At 36.6% G+C, this 22,679-nt stretch overlaps 1 protein-coding gene across 1 annotated transcript in view; it reads left to right on the top strand.

Moving 5' to 3' along the window:
• The first annotated feature begins 3,813 nt into the window (after positions 1 to 3,813).
• C1QTNF3 (C1q and TNF related 3) overlaps positions 3,814 to 22,679 on the top strand; it is a 223,200-nt gene continuing 204,334 nt past the window's right edge. The window contains exon 1 of the mRNA XM_053701192.1: positions 3,814 to 4,141. Coding sequence (XP_053557167.1) covers positions 3,860 to 4,141 — 282 coding nt within the window. The 5' untranslated portion in view covers positions 3,814 to 3,859. The remainder of the gene's footprint in view (positions 4,142 to 22,679) is intronic.

Genomic DNA, 22,679 nt, shown 5'->3' with positions numbered 1-22,679 from the left:
TTCTCATACCTGATGTGTTCCAATGATTGTGCAACCTAAGAGCTTTGCTATGCAACCTTCACCATCAGCTCACCATTACTCAACAACAGCAAAAGACTCAGGTCGATTGTAATCGCAAACCCCCTCCTATGTACAAGGTAGGAGACAAAGTATGGCTAGCTACTCGACATCTTCGGTTGTCCTGTCCTACCAAGAAACTAGGTCCTTGTTTCCTCAGCCCTTTTGTCATCAACAAAGTGATCAACAAGGTCACTGTTCAGTTACAGTTACCCGACACACTCAAAATCCACCCCGTTTTTCATGTGTCCCTATTGAAACCTTTTTTTTGCTAACCCTTTCCCTTGTTGGGTGGCATTTCCTCTTCCTTTATTGGTGAATAACGATGAAGAATATGAGATCTTAGACATCCTAGACTCTCGTAGATGATGTGGACGTCTGGAGTATCTTGTCCACTGGAGAGAATACAGTACAGAGTAAACGTTCTTGGGAGCCTGTTGGTGATCTCCATGCTGCCGCCAAAGTGCGTGCTTTCCACCGGAGACACCCTGAGAGGCCTTCCCAGGTTTGACATGCCTCTCCCTCCTTTTACTACATTGGTTGCCAGATATCAGAAGCTTCCCTGTTGCCCAGACAATGGGGTGTTCCTGGACCCTGCTGGGTTTAAATTCCAGCCTGAGCCCTAACTTGTTGCTGAGTTATTCTGCCTCTATACTTGCAGTAGCTAAGCATTTGTTTCAAGTCATGTTCGTGTCTCCTTACCCTACTGTTTGGATTTCCTGGTTTGGACTTATTTATATTTTTCTGTTCTCTGCCACTGGGTTTCAACTCTTGCACACAGGGTAGCCTTGCTCCCTGACAGACTGTGAGCAAATTATAAAAGCTGCTCATTAACAAAGACACGCTCAATCAGGTATTGCTGTTCTAGTATACAGTTTATAGCATATTTATTCCCTTATTTTACAATAGTTGTGTTATTGAAGATCCTGAATGGAACAGCAGCCGCTGGTTTCAAGTTTCTCTCAACTACTGATGAACGTTTAAAGGCTTACTCAAAATGTTTTTTATACTAAACACTTCAAAATAAATAAACATCTGTACGCTAGCAAACTGTTTTGTCAATTCGAAACAAGGAAAACCTCTACTTTAAATTTAATTGAAAGTAAAATGCTTTAAAATAAGTAAAAAACAAACCACTTGAAAAAATCCCTTGGTAAATAAAGCTTCCTTCATTTACTCTACTTGGAATTTGCTAAATAAAAGCCTATGGCAGCCATAACAGATGTGACCATGACCTTAAATCCACCTCAGTGCAATGCAAAATTAGGTGCTGTCAGAGAACACATGAAATATGGTCCCAGTCACTGCACTTCACAGTCTATCAGTTCCGGTGTTTGGTCGTAACAGTTTTCTTGCTCTATAAATATAAAACCAAAGCTGGTTTTGTTTTTGTCTAAATTCTGATATATATATATATTGCGATTTCACTCATTTTCAAGTATGTCCTGGGATCACAAAACATTGCAATTGATATAATAGGGTACAATAAAATACAAAAACAATAATAATAAACAATGTATGCAAACATTTAACATAGAACAGGTAGGAAATATATAATCAACCATGACAGGTGCATTCTGTTTTGAGATATGTAGAGAGGGATCTCTTAAAGGATATTTGGCTTGGGGAAGTTTTTAAAGTGTGAGGGAAGTAATTCCATAATTGTGGTGCTCTGTAGGAAAAGGAGGATCAAGCTGCTTTCTTTTTGTATTGAGGCAAACTAAATAATGTGCTGGTACTGGATCGGAGGTTATATGAGGGGGGAATAGCAGGGGAGAGCATTCTGCTCAGGTAGGGTAGAAGCTTTCTAGAAAGGCTCTTAAACACAAGGCAGGAAAGATGGAGGGTGCGTTTGGATTCCAGTGACAGCCAGTTTAGTTCCTTTAGCATGTCACAATGGTGGGTCCTGTAGTTACATTGTAGCACAAAGCAGCAGAACAAGTTATACAATGTATTAAGTTTATTAAGGTGAGTTTGCGGTGCAGGTGTGTATACTACGTCCCCATTATCCATGATAGGCATCAGCATTTGCTGTACAATCTTTTCCTTTCCTGTGGGGCTGAGGCAGGATTTGTTTCTGTACAGGGCATCTAGTGTTGGATAAAGTTTAGATGCAAGTTTTTCTATGTGGAGGCCAAAAGATAGATTAGGGTCTAACAACATACCCAAGTATTTAAAAGAGTGGACTGCGGTCAGCGTGCAATTGGATTTTGTTTTGATGCGTAGATGGGAATTTTGTAATTTGTGTAATCTATGTCTCGTTCCAAAGATCATTGTGACTGTTTTGTCAGTGTTTAGGAAGAGTTTGTTTTTTGAGAGAGAGAGAGAGAGAGAGAGAGATAGATAGATAGATAGATAGATAGAGAGAGAAACAAAAAATAGAAATATATAGAAAAATAATTTTGCATGCAAAATGTAAAACAAATGATTTTGATACATATATGTGTGTGTATATATATATATATATATATATATATATACATATATATATATATATATATTTATTTAAAGATTCTTTAATAAAACAGTTAAATCCAAAATGGAAAAAAAAAGATGACATGTTAGAAAACGAATGCCTTTAACATACACAGACATGCTCCCTCATGTACACGTGAGAGTTTAAAGGGATATCACAATTTTTAGTGTGAGCCTTTTCTGTGCATGTGCACTTAAAACATATCTCAATATGCCTCATGTGCCAGCATTTTTAACAGTCTGTCTACTGAGAGCTGGAAGTGACACGTATGATGTAAATCAAGTAATCACAAGCATAATACAAGGCACTGACACCTCTTTGAGCAGACACACTGTTCAAAAGGTTGTTGCATGAAACCTATATGGATATGCTTCATGTGCACATGCACAGTAAAAGTTCTCACTTAAAACAATGCTAGTTTTTTTGGTAATGTAAAGAACATTGCAAAACATGCTTAGATTCAGAATTAAAATGCATTAGTGTACATTTCAGTTGTGGCTAGAAGGGGTCTAACTCTGCCAGTCTTGTCTATTGGGTGTACTCTTTATCCTAAGATTTATTTTGTATTTTTTTAATGGTTGGGGAAGTTTCTTTTCTTTATTTGGACAGTCTGTGTAATTTGGCATATGACTGTCAGAAACAGTTAGGAGTCATATGCCAAAAAGAATAAGCTTGGGCACACACCAGCTGTGATTTTTGTGACTAGCACACTGAGGCTTGGCAAACATCCTCATGTAATGTTCGATGTGAATGTACTTGCATTAGCAAAAGGACATATTATGCTTATACCAAAACTTCATTTTGTTAACAAACTAGGTTTTCAGAATGATGTGCTGTATATATATTTTCCAATACTTTTGAAGAATTTATTAGTTAATTTTTTTTTGGCCTGTATCTCAGGAATGATGAACAGTTTTTTGGCTATATTATAAGCTACTAGGTTCCAACATACACTTCAAATCCATACAATTTCCATGCCTAATGAGGGTTAAAAATCCATTTGACACGTTTAGAATTTCCCATCATATTTATTTCACTGTTTGACAGAAACGTGCCAAGGTAAGGTGTCATGCTTGTAAAAGCCCCGAAATTAGAACCATGGTTGTCTAAGTGGGACATAAAAGCATCCAAATCAATTTCACTGGACCGTCTACAGAGATGACTAATAGTTTCCTCGAGACATGGCTGATTTTGCATTTAACATTTTTGCAATTGTACAGCTGCCTCAATTGGTATAAAACCCAAGATAATTCCAGGAAAGCTCCTCAGAAGACGTCTGCACAGGATACGCTTCTCTCTGTGGATTTTGTTTCTCTAATCAACATTATGGCTTTGAATCGTCTTACCAACTGGTGGCTGTTGGCCTTTTTTGCTCTTCCATTTTGTCTTTGTCAAGAAGAAAACATGGAGGTGAGGAGAAGATCTAATAAACCAGTGGCCAGAGTAGTTGAAAGTCGCCATCAACGGACTGGCAATATTGGTCCCAGCAGGGAAGTAGTGGGAGAGCGGATACATCTAATTGAGGGTCTTGAAAATAATTCCTCTACAAACAAAATATTGATGAGACAAGAAATAGATGATCTAGAGCAAACCTCACACAGAGTCCAGGTACTCTGAATTAATATTCACAGCATCATTTTTAATGATTACAATGTGACACATAAATTGGGGTCACTTATAATTAATGTCAGTGGAATTTAAAGGCTCATGAAATCCACATTTTATTTATTTCATGATTTAAAAAGAGCATGCAATTTTAAACAACTTTGCAATTTATTTCTGTTATCTAATTTGCTTCATTCTCTTGATATCCTTTGTTGAAAAGCATATCTAAATAGGTTCTGTAGCTGCTGATTGGTTGCTGCACATAGATCCTGTGCATGATTGGCTCACCCATGTCTATTCTTATTTCTTCAACAAAGAATGTTTAAAGAATGAAACAAATTGAAGAATAGAAGTAAATTATAGAGTTTTGTTTAAAATTGTATTTTCTACCTGAATCATAAAATAAATATTTTGGGTTTCATGTTCCTTTAAAGAATTATTTTACACTGGCCTATATTTTCACTTTTTTTATTGCTTTTTAATAGAAAGCTTACTAGACACAGTGAACAGTATTATATTAATTGTGTTTTAAAATATCTGCAAAATAATTTATATTATTGTATTCATATTGTATGATAATGGAATTAGTCATAATTAGACATGCATGCAGCAACAGTAATTTACACTATTTTGTATTTCCTTTATATGTATAGACTCTGATTACATTGTTGCATTATATTTTATATTATATTATTATTTTTATGAACATCTGTCTCTAAAGTATACTTATATATATTCTTTTATTATTCTAAAGAATTAAAAGTCAGATTTGAAATGCACAGTGATTCTATTATTTTTTTCTGGGAATTAACTTATATAACATATATTTTCTATTCAAATCAGAACCCCTGCTGTGCATTTTAAATGTAACATAAATTTCCCTTTACACTTTATTCATGATAACTAAATCAAGCTCACTAATGATGTGCGTAACATAAAGACTCAATATCTGACAGTCTACGATTAATTCCCTAGAAGCTTAAAAGCTGTGACATTTAAAGCAACCCCAAGAAATTACTTCTGAACAAACTGTACAATTAATCTTTTTTTTTTTTCTTTCTTCTAGTTAATTATGGAAAGTTTAGAATATAACTTTAGTTAGATTGTTTGCTATCACTACTATAATAAGACAATTTTGTAGAAAATAAATCAGTTCATTAGTAAATTAGAACATATATACAGGGAAAATGTTCTCTCTATATATATCTTACAAACAGGCAAAACATAATTATAGACTATTTAAGAGCTATGATATTTTATTTTTCTGCTCATGGTTTTATACACATTTTTTTTTCAAAGAAAAAGCAAATGATCATTATTGTGTAATAAAAATATATCATTTTAAGAAAGAACATTTACACTTAGGCTTTGTACATTGCATTTATTAAAGATCAGAACCAGTTGTTTTAATAAGAAATGCTAGAGAAAAACATTTTTGCAGTGGATGTGAAGCACATATTTTAAATTGGAAAACATTCTAGTGCTGTTTAATATATCATTCAGACTGGCTTCCAAAACGAATATTTATTTTTTCTATATATTATGTCTCAAGACAGTTAGAGCTAGATTACAAGTGGAGTGCTAATTTATTGCGCACCCACAGACGGGCAAATATATCAGTAAATAAACAATTACAAATGGCTAGTTATTGCTACTGCAAACTCACGGTAGTAATTAGCATTTAAAAGATTAAAAGAGATCAGATCTCTTGTTAATTTTATAAATGTGGCCCAAATGCCCCCAAAATACAGTGTAGTGTTTTTTATTAAAAAATAAAAATTCTAGCATTTTTATTTTTTAATAAAGTAACTGCACTTGGCAGTATTTTGGGGGTAAAGTTAGGGTAAACTGCCAATACATTGTGGTCTATGGGAACTGTTTATTCCCTGTAAATATATATGTATATGCTTATATAAATATATATTTATGTTAATATGTGTATTTACATATATATTTCATTTTGCTGCCATCGTCCAACTTCCCTGAGCTTAGGTTCGTTGCAGTGTATAATGGCATGAGAACAAGGCTCTCATTGGAGCATATGGAAGCACGCTATAATGAGTGCAATGCTTCCCAGCAATGCCCAAATAGCCTAGTACCATCAACACAATATGGATATATATCCATAGTGCGTTGATGATACTAGGCCATTGGGCGCCTCTGTGTTTTTCCTCTATCAGATCATTTGAACTTCCACGATCCTGACCTTCCTACGACAGAGAGCTGCCTCCACTCCTTTTGGAGTATATTTGGACTTTTCTAAATGTTTGGTGATATTTTGTTTTAGATCATTTGATGTTATTGTATATTTGTAAAGAGCGCCTCCTAAAGGAAAAGTGTGTTAGCACATTTTTTTTTTTTTATTCCCAGCAATGTGAATGTGAGCTTGCGTTCGCATTGTTGTCAACTTATAATACCAGCACACATTAGCGTGTGCTGGTGTTACTCAGTGGAGGGCAAATATCACTCCACTTGTAATCTAGTCCTTAGTATCTCTCAAGACCATGGATGTCCTGTGGTGTCTGCCCTAGTCAACCCAATAAAACGATAACATTAAAAGGGCATCTTTCTAAACAGCAAGATTAAGATTAGACATTTGGTTACAATTCTGTTACAGACACATTCATTTTTGTCTCAGTTTAAACAGCTTTCTAATTAACTTCTTTTATCTAATTTGCTTCATTCTCTTAATATATTTTGTTGAAAAGCATATATAGATAGGCTCAGTAGCTGCTGATTGGTGGCTGCACATAGATGCCTTGTGTGATTGGCTCACCCACGTGCATTGCTATTTCTTCAACAAATGATATCTAAAGAACAAAGCAAATTAGATAATTGAAGTAAATTGGAATGCTTTTTAAAATTGTATTCTCTACCTGAATGATGAAAGAAAAATTTGCGGTTTGGTGTCCCTTTAACTGAGCTAGAAGCAAGCTTTATGTAAACTGTTTTTGCTAACCCGACAAGCGTAAAAAGCCAAACTTACGTGTGCAATAACATATTTCTAACACCTGAGACCTCATATCTTTGAGCCCTTATAACCTTTTTTGCACAATATTTTTTTTAAAATTATTTTTATTGGATGGTGTTATTGTTAGTGTAACTGATCCTTGTAATTTATTTTTTTATTTTTTTGGGACACTTTTTTGTTTCACAAAACAGTTAACCAGTGCTCTAAGGTCACGCTAACCCAATGTGCATTAACTTCAATTGCACACATGTGATCTCGTTTACTTTCAACTTGTAATACAAGTGAAAAGCCCAACGTGCATAAACAGCCACAATAAACCCCTGTTAGTACTCCACCCGTAATCTAACAAATATTAGAGGTGTCTAGTGTTTTTCTTAAATGTTGTTCTTTGATATACATTAAAATAATATGCCACTAATAGAAACATAGAAATAGTTTTGTTTCATTTGTGTTTTCTAACCATTCAGCTAATCATTGTTTCTGCCAGTTATCTGAAGATTTGTGTAATGCTATTTCACTAATCAACTGTATTCATTTAAATACTGATTAAAGCAAATACAATGTGTCCTCAATAAACACTGATTAAAATAATTATAGCACATCCTCATTATATATCAAAACAGATGCAGGGAGTGTAGCTATTCTGCCAGAGTATCAACTTATGTAACACCCCAGGGGAGGAAATGAAAGAAAAATTAAAAGGAAACAAATATGGAAACAGAAAATATATTCCAAGCAAAGTCAATCAAATCAATCTTTATTTTTCCCCTTTCTATAGTTGAACCAGAAAATAAATAATCTTCTACTGAATTAAAAAAAAAAAACGTTCCATGGCTCAAGTAAAACCCTTTCTTTGGAAAAGAGAATTGGCATGAAACCTCTTGTTTTGGTTCAGAGTGTACTTTTAGAATTAAGAGCCCTTTGAAAGGCTAAAATATGCTTTTAAGTACTTTTTTTTTAAAGAAAAGGTTCGATCTATATTTTTCTACAACAATATTATTTACCACAACTGTATCCAATAAGGTTTATGAGGATTGTTATAGGTAAATTATGTGATTCCAGTTTTACAAACAGATCAAGGGGCCGAATGGCCCCTGATACCCCTGTTTCCGCATGAGCTTTCAGGCTCGCCGGAAACAGCAATTATGAAGCAGCGGTCTTAAGATCGCTGCTCCTTAACTGATCCGCTGCCTCTGAGTCTGCGGAAATCAATCCACCCGCTCCTATACGATCAGGTTGATTGACACCCCCTGCCAGCAGCCGATTGGCCGTGAATATGCAGGGGGCGGCATTGCACAAGCAGTTCACCAGAACTGCTTGTGCAATGTTAAATGCTGACAGCGTATGCTGTGGGCATTCAGCGATGTCGGGCGGACATGATTGCTACGGCGTATCATGTCTGTCCAACAGATGGTAAATCGGACCCCTAGTCTTGCAAAAGTTAATCAATATCACTAAAAGAAGCATGTAAGTAGCCCCTAATTTTTAAAATAGCCTAACAGTACTTTTGATTAAAAGTATAATAAACTTCTTGTTAAATGGGTAGTAAGCTCAATGATGAACAATTTTTCAATTTAATTCTATTCTAAGTTTTGTTTAGTTTGCTTGGTATCCTTTCTTAAAGGGATACTAAACACACATTTTTTTTCTTTCATGATTCAGATAGAGCATGCAATTTTAATCAACCTTCTAATTTACTCCTATTATCAATTTGGCTTTGTTCTCTTGCTATCTTTATTTAAAAAGCAGGAATTTAAAGCGTAGGAGATGGCACTTTTTTGGTTCAGAACCTGGGTTACACTTGCTTATTGGTTAGCCAAATGTAGCCATCAATAAGAAAGCACTATCCAGGGTACTGAACCAAAAATGAGCCGACTCCTAAGCTTTTACATTCCTGCTTTTAAATAAAGATAGCAAGAGAATGAAAAAAAATTGATAATAGGAGTAAATTAGAAAGTTGCTTAAAATTACTTGTTCTATCTGAATTATGTAAGAAAAAAATAGGTTTAGTATCCCTTTAAAGAGTAAACCTAGGTGAGCTCACATGACTTTAGCCATCCAGCAGCAATGTTTGCAACAATGTTTATAGCAATGCTATTTATAATTGTAAACACTGCTCCAATAGAATACTAAAGATATGTGCTAGCTCCTAAGCTCCTATTAGCCTACCTAGATTTCCTCTTTATCAAAGGATACCTATAGAAGAATGCAAATTTGCACTCTCTATCTGAATTATAAATACTTCATTTTGAGTTTACTGTCCATTTAAATACAAGATTTTTCTGCAATCTTGAAATAAATCATCATACTTGGCCCCCTTTGTTTGAAAGTGCTACGAAGCAGCGCTATATAACAAGCTATCCGCCAACATGTCGAGCAAGCTTGTCAGAAAATATTCCAAGCTCCTGGCATAGGGCCCCATGTCCTATAAGGCGTATGGACAGCTTCTTAACTTGAGAACAGCGAATCTGTTTGTCCGCTGGCCACACTCCATAGTGAGAGAGAAGGACTGTTAATCCCTGAGAGCGAGCGAGATCTCTGTGATTTCTCTTCACCACTTCAGAAGTGGCGAAGAGCATAATAGCAGTGGTCTAATGAATGCTGCTTCTTACATTGCAGGAAGCAGGCTCGCATGTAGGAATCTGCCCCCTAAGGGCTCCAGAGCAGCTAACTCTGCTTCATACATGGAGCCCATAGCCACATCACTGAAAGGCGTTTACTATACATGCCATTGGTCGGCGATGCTGGCTTAAGAAACACCCAGCATCGCTGACCATATGGGTGATGTATAGTAAATGATCCCTGGAATATTATGCCGTCTGCCTAACCACTACTCTTAATACCCTAAACCGAAGTACCCAACGATCGCGCAGTAACACTAAAATATTAAACATCTAAACCATCACATACCCACCATAGGTTCTAACTACAGGGAGTGCAGAATTATTAGGCAAATTAGTATTTTGACCACATCATCCTCTTTATGCATGTTGTCTTACTCCAAGCTGTATAGGCTCGAAAGCCTACTACCAATTAAGCATATTAGGTGATGTGCATCTCTGTAATGAGAAGGGGTGTGGTCTAATGACATCAACACCCTATATCAGGTGTGCATAATTATTAGGCAACTTCCTTTCCTTTGGCAAAATGGGTCAAAAGAAGGACTTGACAGGCTCAGAAAAGTAAAAAATAGTGAGATATCTTGCAGAGGGATGCAGCACTCTTAAAATTGCAAAGCTTCTGAAGCGTGATCATCGAACAATCAAGCGTTTCATTCAAAATAGTCAACAGGGTCGCAAGAAGCGTGTGGAAAAACCAAGGCGCAAAATAACTGCCCATGAACTGAGAAAAGTCAAGCGTGCAGCTGCCAAGATGCCACTTGCCACCAGTTTGGCCATATTTCAGAGCTGCAACATCACTGGAGTGCCTAAAAGCACAAGGTGTGCAATACTCAGAGACATGGCCAAGGTAAGAAAGGCTGAAAGACGACCACCACTGAACAAGACACACAAGCTGAAACATCAAGACTGGGCCAAGAAATATCTCAAGACTGATTTTTCTAAGGTTTTATGGACTGATGAAATGAGAGTGAGTCTTGATGGGCCAGATGGATGGGCCCGTGGCTGGATTGGTAAAGGGCAGAGAGCTCCAGTCCGACTCAGACGCCAGCAAGGTGGAGGTGGAGTACTGGTTTGGGCTGGTATCATCAAAGATGAGCTTGTGGGGCCTTTTCGGGTTGAGGATGGAGTCAAGCTCAACTCCCAGTCCTACTGCCAGTTTCTGGAAGACACCTTCTTCAAGCAGTGGTACAGGAAGAAGTCTGCATCCTTCAAGAAAAACATGATTTTCATGCAGGACAATGCTCCATCACACGCGTCCAAGTACTCCACAGCGTGGCTGGCAAGAAAGGGTATAAAAGAAGAAAATCTAATGACATGGCCTCCTTGTTCACCTGATCTGAACCCCATTGAGAACCTGTGGTCCATCATCAAATGGGAGATTTACAAGGAGGGAAAACAGTACACCTCTCTGAACAGTGTCTGGGAGGCTGTGGTTGCTGCTGCATGCAATGTTGATGGTGAACAGATCAAAACACTGACAGAATCCATGGATGGCAGGCTTTTGAGTGTCCTTGCAAAGAAAGGTGGCTATATTGGTCACTGATTTTTTTTGTTTTGTTTTTGAATGTCAGAAATGTATATTTGTGAATGTTGAAATGTTATATTGGTTTCACTGGTAAAAATAAATAATTGAAATGGGTATATATTTGTTTTTTGTTAAGTTGCCTAATAATTATGCACAGTAATAGTCACCTGCACACACAGATATCCCCCTAAAATAGCTAAAACTAAAAACAAACTAAAAACTACTTCCAAAAATATTCAGCTTTGATATTAATTAGTTTTTTTGGGTTCATTGAGAACATGGTTGTTGTTCAATAATAAAATTAATCCTCAAAAATACAACTTGCCTAATAATTCTGCACTCCCTGTATTAACCCCCTATGATGCTATGAACCCACCGCAAATCACTAAATATTAACCCCTAAACCACCACATAACCACCGCAAGTCCTAAGTTATTAACCCCTAAACCGCCACATGCCAAAATGCAATAAACTATCTATAAGCCCCCTAAACCGCCATCAACCCATTGCAAGTAAATATTAACCTCCTATGCCACCATGAACCCACTGTAAGTACCTTACTATTAACCACCTATGCCACCATCAACCAACTGCACATAACTTTTAACCCCCTATGCCACCAACAACCCACCACAAGCCGGACAGATAACTCAGCACGCTAAGGCACTATGGCTGAGCTCTGTAGCAACCCAAGGGTTGCAGGTTCAATCCCCGGCGAGGTCCACTCAGCCTTCCATCATTCGAAGTTGATAAAATGAGCAGCACCTTTACTAGTACCCAATACATACATACAATACATCTATTAGATATCTACAATTAATAATCTACATTTTACATGACAATGCATATTTTGTCACAGAGATGCCCTAAAATGCCAGCAGCACCGGAAAAACCTGCTAAGCCTATCAGGGCTCCTAGAACTCAGTGCTAGATCAAAATTGAGCCAGAGACCGTCGGCCAAGAAGGTTTTGTGGTCTGGGGCTCACATCAGGTCCAGCAATGAGTTCCAGGAGCCCGGATAGGCAGAGCAGGTTTTGCCGGTGATATGGACATTTTAGCGCATCTCTGTGACACATTATTTAAACATTGATGATAACTTTAGCGACATAGCTATATAGTTATAATAAGGTTTATTACTTATAGTATAGTTTATTATAGCTAGTTATATTTTGACAGTAGGTAGTTAGATGGGGCTTTACAGGGAGTGTTGTTTTCACATGATTTCAGTGTAGGCGGTATGAGGAACTTGCATAAATAATAACAAAGAAGCGCTCAATCTGGGAACTTAGCTGAGTATTCCGGGGATGTGTAGGTTAGCTGTGATGTAGATGTAGGCTTTCTATGGGTGGTAGCGAGGCAGAGCAGGGGGGGATTAACTTAGGGCTGACGTAGTTATAGGCATTTAGGGGGAGTTAGCGAGGCGTGCTAATGGGAGTAACCTGCACTTTGCTTTGGACACATTTACACAAGATTGATTTGTTCAAAGCAACAAAGTGCAGGTTGTGAGGATGGAAGCAACCATGTTTGTCTCGCCATCAGCTGCTAAGACAACATAGCCTGAGCTAGTGTAGGTGTAGTAAAAAATAAAACAAATAACTTAAATCACAAACAAAAAAGTAATACAAATTAATGTGATATAAAAGGATATCGTGGGGCAAACCTCTATTTCTCAAAAGAAAAAGAGAAAAGGCACAAATAGTGTGATATTGTTAAACAAACGAATTATAATATATACGTGTTAAATGACTACTCACATAAACCTGAGCTATAATCAGCTCAGGTGAAACTGCAGTCCTGAGAACAAAGCTGTCAGGATCAGTTATTTTGGTGCGTGTGCTTCTTTAAAATCTCAAAAGGAAAGAAAACATAAAAATAGTTTGATATTGTATAACACCAACTACTCACACTTTACGGGAGCTAATCATAAGCTCCACTTAGAATGCAGACCTGATCTTTGGCTGTCAGGTAAAGCCACACTAAATGATTCAGGAACCACTTCCAAGAAAATATTTATTAAAAACTTTAAAATATATCTTTGATCTTAACACAGTGATTCCGTTTGGTTTGAATGCAAATTTCGAATGATGTCACTTTTTAACTTAAATGTATAAAATGTAATGTTTTAATTTTATAATGTTATGAATTGTTTTTTATTATGATGTTTTTTTTCCTTGATAAGAGTATCAGATATATATTTGTAAATTTGCAGTTATCTATCAAAAAATGTTTTTAAAACCGTACACTTAAAGGATTTTATAAATAACCCCTTTAGACAAGTACCATCTTTAAATATCCAGGTAACATTAACTGTTTTGATTTACATGGAGCTATAAATAGGACGCAAGGAACCGCTATCATCTACTCTTGAAAAATCCACGGGGGTGTGGCGAAACATACATCGAGACATTACGCAACTGGTATACGTCAAAGTGAAGGGCGGTCTGGTACCTGGAAGGACTTTGGCTACATGGATACACTGTTTCAATCTGTTGCCCCCCTGCTCACAGACATAGGCCTCTAGTTATCAAAGTCTGGCGGACCTGATCCGACAGTGCGGATCAGGTCCGCCAGACTTCGCTGAATACGGCCAACAATACGCTCGCTGTATTCAGCATTGCACCAGCAGCTCACAAGAGCTGCTGATGCAATGCCACCCTTCTGACTCGCGGCAAATGGGCCGCCAGCAGGGGGGTGTCAATCACCCCGATCGTACTAGATCGGGTTGATTTGCGGCAATGTGTGTCCGTTCTACGTACTTTGCATGAAGGACACGTGGTGGTGGAACATAATGTTTTGTTCAAGCAGAAATTAGCAGTACATATGTTGGTTTATAGAAGAGTATAGATAATAGAAATCTTAAGCACACAGTGTATTTAATTTTATATTTATTACATAATAAACTTTGTTTGGTTTTTGCACCATTTCATGTAAGTTTTCTCAATATAAATTTAACACAGACAGAACATTTAAATTAAATGTTATTATATCATTATTATTATTCTATAAAATTTAAGCCAAATAAGGATAGGTGAATTATTTAAGAATATTTTTCTAGAACAACAAATGGCATAACAGATTAATGTCTGCTAAACATTATGGGCTAGATTACAAGTGAGGCACAAACGGTTTTGCGCTAGCGTAATCGTGTTTTGGCAAGACATTTTCATTGCGCTGATATTAGAAGGGGAGCGAAATCTGAGATCTCAGAGCTCAGGCTGTTTTCCGAAACAAAAATGTTTCATAAAACAGTTCAAAAATATATTACACATTAACACTGTCTAATAAAAATTACTTTATAAAAAATATTGCACAAAAAAGTAATAAGGGCTCAAATATATGAGATCTTGGGTGTTAGCAAAAAAAGCCTGAAAAGGGCTTTGACATTGGGACACATACATTGCTAAATATGTATTTGTATGTATATATATATATATATATATATATATATATATATATATATATACATAATTATATATGTGTACATATATATTAATGTATTTATATCAGTATATATGTATTTACAGTCTTATATACACATATAAAAACATTAATATATGTGTACACATATATAAACAGATATATAAGTGCATTATAGCCCTTTGCAGTTAATTAAAAGAAAACATGATAAAACATATTTATGCAATATTCATATTTAATAAATATTTTAAATATGTATTTACTGTAAATATTTTCCATTTGCTAATGTGAATATGCTGTGCTTTATTGACTTCTATGGGGAATGCGAAAATGCAATGGCGATCTCGGGTGTTTTTTCCACTTTTTTTCCTCCATTGATTTCTATGGGGGGAATATATGCACACGGACACAAAAACTTGTTAGTTTTTTCTCGTTATTCAGGTTAACGATAGCGCAAAATATTTTTTTTTTAACTTGTAATAAGAACGCAACCCGACTAGCTAAAAAACATAACTGTAGCGTTTTCGCGATCTAGCCCTGTAACTTTTATTTCAAAAGAATGTTACAGATGCTATTTTGAGTGTTTACATTTGCGTTAAATGGACATTAAAGGGACACTAAACCCAAACATTTTCTTTTGTGATCCAGATAGAGCATGACATTTTAAGCAACTTTCTAATTTACTCCTATTATCAAATTTTCCTCATTCTCTTGGTATCTTTATTTAAAATGCAAGAATGTAAGTTTAGATGCCGGCCCATGTTTGGTGAACAACCTGGGTTGTTCTTGCTGATAGGTGGATACATTCATTCACCAATAAAAAAGTGCTGTCCAAAGTCCTGAACCAAAAAACAAAAGCTTAGATGCCTTCCTTTTCAAATAAAATAGCAAGAGAACAAAGAAAATTTGATAATAGGAGTAAATTAGAAAGTTGCTTAAAATTGCATGCTCTATCTGAATCACGAAAGAAAAAATTTGGGTTCAGTGTCCCTTTAAACACTTTTTTTTTGTTAAAATTGTGTTTGTCCTACACTCCCTTGAAAGGACAAAAAGTAGATTCTAAAACCTGCAAATTAGACTTGTGCGTGGCGAAAAAAATTAGTTTTGTTTCGGAACAATTCAGATGTTTTCTAATTTAATTTTCAGATCGATTCAAATTCGGATACATTCAAATGCATTTGTTTCGGATTTGTTTGGATTCATTCGGATTCGAATAAATTCGGATGTATTTGGATGTATTCGGTTCGGATTCGATTCTTAAATTCGGAAGTTCGGTATGTGTTAGGTAGGATGTGCTGTGTATTAGATTAGTATTATGTACTGTAATATTAGGTGTAACCCAGAGCAGAGTGATATAACCTAATATACAGTACAATACTAGTGTAATTGTGATTAGTCCATGGCCATCCGAACGTTTCGAATAAATCCAAACTAATTCGGATTTATTCGTTAGATTCGGTGCTACAGTAATTCGGAAATTCGAATCGATCTGAATCTCTGAATTTGACAAATTCGTCCGAATTTAAATTCGGAATGAAACGCACATGTCTACTGCAAATGCTACAAATCAAATAGCTGGTTTTGGTCATTTGAAGCAAAGGTTACAGATTTAGCTTTTTGGCCTTTCAAGGGACTTTGTAAAAAAAAAGGTATAGTTTTTACAAAAAAGCAAGAAGTGTTGACTGTTCCTTGTATGCTTAAAAAAAAGGCATAGCAGCAATAGCATTAATGTAATGTTGAGTCAATTTAAGTCTATTAAAAGCAAAATTTAAATAATACATTCACTGTTTTCCATGCTTTTTATTTAACTGAACGTACAGTTAACAAATGTATTATTAATTCTATAAAAATGTTTACAAGTATCAATCATTGATATCTAAGAGTTGTATTTAAGATGCACATTAGCAGGCAGGAAGTAGCTATCAGCCAATCAGCATTGGTTTAGAGTACTGTATTTATCATACAATGAACATTAGTAGGAACTGATAGTGTTTGTTTATAATGACATTTTTATTGAGTTTTTCAATTATATTGAACAAAACCAACAATACTTGATATAGGACTTACAAATATTCACATCAATATACAAGATACATTGTCATATGAACGATCACATTGCATACATCTGATATAATTTTCTATCTTTAAATCATATCAGTACACAGTAGGATACTCTAGCACTCATAAAAGTAAAGATTTTCTGTATCACAAAGAATGCAATATCCACATTACTTTTGAATGAAAAAGGGTGAAAGAAACATGTCCTGTGGTATGTATATCATAAATCTTGATATCTTGATATCCACAGTATATGTGTAAGATTAACCCCTTAATGACCGTTTGGGACCAAGGCTATTTTAACATTTTTGCGGTGTTTGTGTTTAGCTGTAATTTTCCTCTTACTCATTTACTGCACCCACACATATTATATACCTTTTTTTTCGCCATTAAATGGACTTTCTAAAGATACCATTATTTTCATCATATCTTTTAATTTACTATAAAAAAGTTTTATAAAATATGAGGAAAAAATGGAAAAAAACACACTTTTTTAACTTTGACCCCCAAAATCTGTTACACATCTACAACCACCAAAAAAAAACCCATGCTAAACAGTTTCTCAATTTTGTCCTGAGTTTAAAAATACCCAATGTTTACATGTTCTTTGCTTTTTTTGCAAGTTATAGGGCTATAAATACAAGTAGCACTTTGCTATTTCCAAACCACTTTTTTTTTTCAAAATTAGCGCTAGTTACATTAGAACACTAATATCTTTCAGGAATCTCTGAATATCCATTGACATGTATATATTTTTTTTAGTAGACATCCCAAAGTATTGATCTAGGCCAATGTTGGTATATTTCATGCCACCATTTCACCGCCAAATGTGATCAAATACAAAAAATCGTTCACTTTTTCACAAATTTTTTCACAAACTTTCGGTTTCTCACTGAAATTATTTAAAAACAGCTTGTGCAATTATGGCATAAATGGTTGTAAATTCTTCTCTGGGATCCCCTTTGTTCAGAAATAGCAGACTTGTATGGCTTTGGTATTGCTTTTTGGTAATTAGAAGGCCGCTAAATGCCGCTGCGCACCACACGTGTATTATGCCCAGCAGTGCAGGGGTTAATTAGGGAGCTTGCAGGGAGCTTGTAGGGTTAATTTTAGCTTTAGTGTAGTGTAGTAGACAACCCAAAGTATTGATCTAGGCCCATTTTGGTATATTTCATGCCACCATTTTACCGCCAAATGCGATCAAATTTAAAAAAAACTTAAAATTTTTCACAGTTTTAGGTTTCTCACTGAAATTATTTACAAACAGCTTGTGCAATTATAGCACAAATGGTTGTAAATACTTCTCTGGGATCCCCTTTGTTCAGAAATAGCAGACATATATGACTTTGGCGTTGCTTTCTGGTAATTAGAAGGCCGCTAAATGCTGCTGCGCATCACACGTGTATTATGGCTAGCAGTGAAGGGGTTAATTAGGTAGTTTGTAGGGAGCTTGCAGGGTTAATTTTAGCTTTAGTGTAGAGATCAGCCTTCCACCTGACACATCAGACCCCCTGATCCCTCCCAAACAGCTCCCTTCCCTCCCCACCCCACAATTGTCCCCGCCCTCTTAAGTACTGGTAGAAAGTCTGCCAGTACAAAAATAAAAGTTTTTTTTTTTTTTTAGTTTTTTTTTTGCATATTTACATATGCTGTGGTGTAGCATCCCCCCTTAGCCCCCAACCTCCCTGATTCCCCCCAAAACAGCTCTCTAACCCTCCCCATCTGCCCTATTGGGGGCCATCTTGGGTACTGGCAGCTATCTGCCAGTACCCATTTTGCAAAAAAAAGTTGTTGTTTTGGTTTTTGTTCTTTGCTTTCTGTAGTTTAGCTTCCCCCCCCAGACGAACCCCCACCACCTGCCTGATCTTTTTTTTTTACAACTTTTTCCGCCATTATACTAAAACTTTTTCTGTAGTGTAGTGGTTCCCACCCGCTCCCTCCCCGTGCACGCGCCCACCCCTGCCCTCCCGTGCACCATCCCCGCCCACGATTCCGCCCCCCACCACATCACCAGGGCCATCGATGGCCGCCACCTGCCTCCCAAACAGGCTCCCACCCACCAATGATACCGGCCATTGATGTCCAGTGTTGAGAGGGCCACAGAGTGGCTCTCTCTGCATCGGATGGCCGTACAAGGTTATTGCAGGATGCCTCCATATCGAGGCATCACTGCAATAACCGGAAAGCAGCTGGAAGCGAGCAGGATCGCTTCCAGCTGCTTTCCACACCGAGGACGTGCAGGGTACGTCCTCAGGCATTAACTGCCTTTTTTTTGAGGACGTACCCTGCACGTCCTCGGTCGTTAAGGGGTTAACCAAGGCCATTTTTCAATTTCTTTCCCTTAAGGACCAGGGCTATTTTTACATTTCTGCGGTGTTTGTGTTTAGCTGTAATTTTCCTCTTACTCATTTACTGTACCCGCACATATTATATACCGTTTTTCTCACCATTAAATGGACTTTCTAAAGATACCATTATTTTCATCATATCTTATAATTTACCATAAAAAAATTATAAAATATGATGGAAAAAAAAACACTTTTTCTAACTTTGACCCCCAAAATCTGTTACACATCTACAACCTCCAAAAAACACCCATGCTAAATAGTTTTTAAATTTTGTCCTGAGTTTAGAAATACCCAATGTTTACATGTTCTTTGCTTTTTTTGTAAGTTATAGGGCAATAAATACAAGTAGCACTTTGCTATTTCCTAACCATTTTTTTTTTCAAAATTAGCGAGTTACATTGGAACACTGATATCTGTCAGGAATACCTGAATATCCCTTGACATGTATATATTTTTTTTTAGAAGACATCCCAAAGTATTGATCTAGGCCCATTTTGGTATATTTCATGCCACCATTTCACCGCCAAATGCGATCAAATAAAAAAAATCGTTCACTTTTTCACAAATTTGTTCACAAACTTTCGGTTTCTCACTGAAATTATTTACAAACAGCTTGTGCAATTATGGCACAAATGGTTGTAAATGCTTCTCTGGGATTCCCTTTGTTCAGAAATAGCAGACATATATGGCTTTGGTATTGCTTTTTGGTAATTAGAAGGCCGCTAAATGCCGCTGGGCACTACACGTGTATTATGCCCAGCAGTGCAGGGGTTAATTAGGGAGCTTGTAGGGTTAATTTTAGCTTTAGGGTAATGTAGTAGACAACCCAAAGTATTGATCTAGGCCAATTTTGATATATTTCATGCCACCATTTCACCGCCAAATGCGATCAAATAAAAAAAAAAAAATCGTTAACTTTTTCACTAACTTTGGGTTTCTCACTGAAATTATTTACAAACAGCTTGTGCAATTATGGCACAAATGGTTGTAAATGATGCTCTGGGGTCCCCTTTGTTCAGTTATAGCAGACATATATGACTTTGGCATTGATTTTTGGTAATAAGAAGGCCGCTAAATGCCGCTGCGCACCAAATTTGTATTATGCCTAGTAGTGACGGGGTTAATTAGGTAGCTTGTAGGGTTAATTTTAGCTTTAGTGTAGAGATCAGCCTCCCTGACACATCCCACCCCCTGATCCCTCCCAAATAGCTCTCTTCCCTCCCCCATCCCACAATTGTCCCCACCATCTTAAGTACTGGTAGAAAGTCTGTCAGTACTAAAATAAAAGTGTTTTTTTTTTTTTTTTTTTTAATTATTAAAAAAACAAACAAACATATTCTGCTTTGTAGGATTCCCCCCTTAGCTTTGTAGGATCCCCCCAACCTCCCTGATCCCCCCCAAAGAGCTCTCTAACCCTCCCCCCACTAACTATATAGCCACCATTTTGGGTACTGGCAGCTGTCTGCCAGTAATCTATTTGCAATAAAATAGTATTTATTTATTTTTAACCTTTTTCTTTTTTTAACTTTTTCTGTAGTGTAGCTGCCCCCCTCCATACCCTACCCCATCCCCCTCCCAGATCACCCCCTGATCACCCCCAGATCACCACTCCTCTGCACCCACCACCCTCTCGCCGCAAAACATTTTCAACCAGCAATTGGTTTCTGGCTAGATCGTGGGTGCGCACACCCGCCCCTCACCCCTCACAGAGTGTCTCTCTCTGCATCGGTGTGCCTAAAAAGGTATTGCAGTGATGCCTCAATATCGAGGCATCACTGCAATACCTTGAAAGCGGCTGGAAGCGATCAGGATCGCTTCCAGCCGCTTGAAACCCTTAACGACTTACAGGGTACGTCGCTGGTCTTTAAAGACCAGCTTGTGTAAGACGTACCCTGTACGACATGCGTCGTTAAGGGGTTAAAGGCACACTGAACCCAAATTTTTTATTTTGTGATTCACATAGAGCATGCAATTTTAAGCAACTTTCTAATTTACTCCTATTATCAAAAGTTCTTTATTCTCTTGGTATCTTTATTTGAAATGCAAGAATGTAGGTTTAGATGCCAGCCCATTTTTGGTGAACAACCTCGGGTGGCCTTGCTGATTGGTGGATAAATTCATCCACCAATCAAAAATGGCTGCCCAGAGTTCTGAACCAAATTAAAAGCTTAGATACCTTCTTTTTCAAATAAAGATAGCAAGAGAATGAAGAAACATTGATAATAGGAGTAAATTTTAAAGTTGCTTACAATTGCATGCTCTATCTGAATCATGAAAGAAAAAATTTGGGTTCAGTGTCCGTTTACGTTTACATTATTAGCGTTGAAGCAAACTTTCCCGTAGTTTGCATATCATTCACATATGTAATATAAAGCAATATCTATGTTATTGGTAAACTCACATTATAGTAAAATGAAGTAAAACCACGTTATCCAATGTATACATGAATATAAACTATCAAGATAGCGTGTAAATCTATATAATCTGGGAATCTCATTTAGTTAACATATGCATTTGTATTTGTATATATAAAGTAAAAAAAAGAGTTTGAGACCTATTATAACACCTCATGATAGTGTTGTTTTAGAGGTTGATCACAATCTTGCGTTTATTTTTGGTAGATAACAATTTTTTAAGAGGCATATCATCGGGATAGTGGGCTTGACTGTTTGTTGGGTAATGCATTTGGTTCTTTTTTGTTTGTTTGTTTTTAGTTTAAACATCGTTATTATTTTTTTTTTAACTTTTTGATTGAGCAGGTAAAGTTTGTATTGGGTAAAGTTTTTCAGGCAAAATTATTTTAAGATGTTTAAATACTGCTGTTTTATATTAGTACAATGTCTCTTTAAAATACGTGTATGCTGTTTGTGAAATAACTTCTTGATTATGAGAGTTGGAAAATTTGAGATAGAGATGATTTTGCATTATTATGTTTACCGGGCCACATGTATTAAACACCATACAGACAAGGTTTTCAACTTGAGAACCTGTCTGCACGGCTTTGCGGTATATGGGCAGCGAACCCTTTAGTCTGCTCCCCGTATGTACCATTATACACTCAAGTATGCCAAACTCTTTTCTTGCATGAAGAGCCTATAAATCACCGTGAGCGAGAGTGATTTCTCTCCACCAATTTAGCAGTGGCGGAGAGTGTAGAAAGCGGCAGTCTGATGACCGCTGCTTCTTACATTGCGGGAAGCAGGCTCACATGTGCAAACCTGCCCCGCAAGGTCTCCAAAGCACCTTACACTGCTTAATACATAGAGCTCATTATATCAAAGAAATGTGCTTTATTGTGTTGAGTAATAAAAAATGAAAAGCCAACAGTTAAAGGGCTGTTATAGTGGAAAAAATACATGATCTAATTTGTTGGCGCATTTAATTTTATAACTATCGACCCTGCAGCTACTCCACAAAGGGGTAGTGCAAAATATTTCTAAGATTCCTTTTATGAGACTGTATTTTAGTATAAATCTAAAAAAAACAATTTAGAATGGTGTGCAAAAGTGTACCCTATAGTATATCATTGGTGTCCACAAATATTTCTCATTGTGGTGGTAATGGAATAAACCATCTTGGACATAATAGGAAGAATGTAGAC

This window comes from Bombina bombina, chromosome 2, assembly GCF_027579735.1.
Source record: "Bombina bombina isolate aBomBom1 chromosome 2, aBomBom1.pri, whole genome shotgun sequence".
In the NCBI taxonomy this organism is placed as follows: domain Eukaryota; kingdom Metazoa; phylum Chordata; class Amphibia; order Anura; family Bombinatoridae; genus Bombina; species Bombina bombina.
The sequence above is the reverse complement of the archived record's forward strand: the minus strand, read 5'-3'. Positions and strand labels throughout refer to the sequence as shown.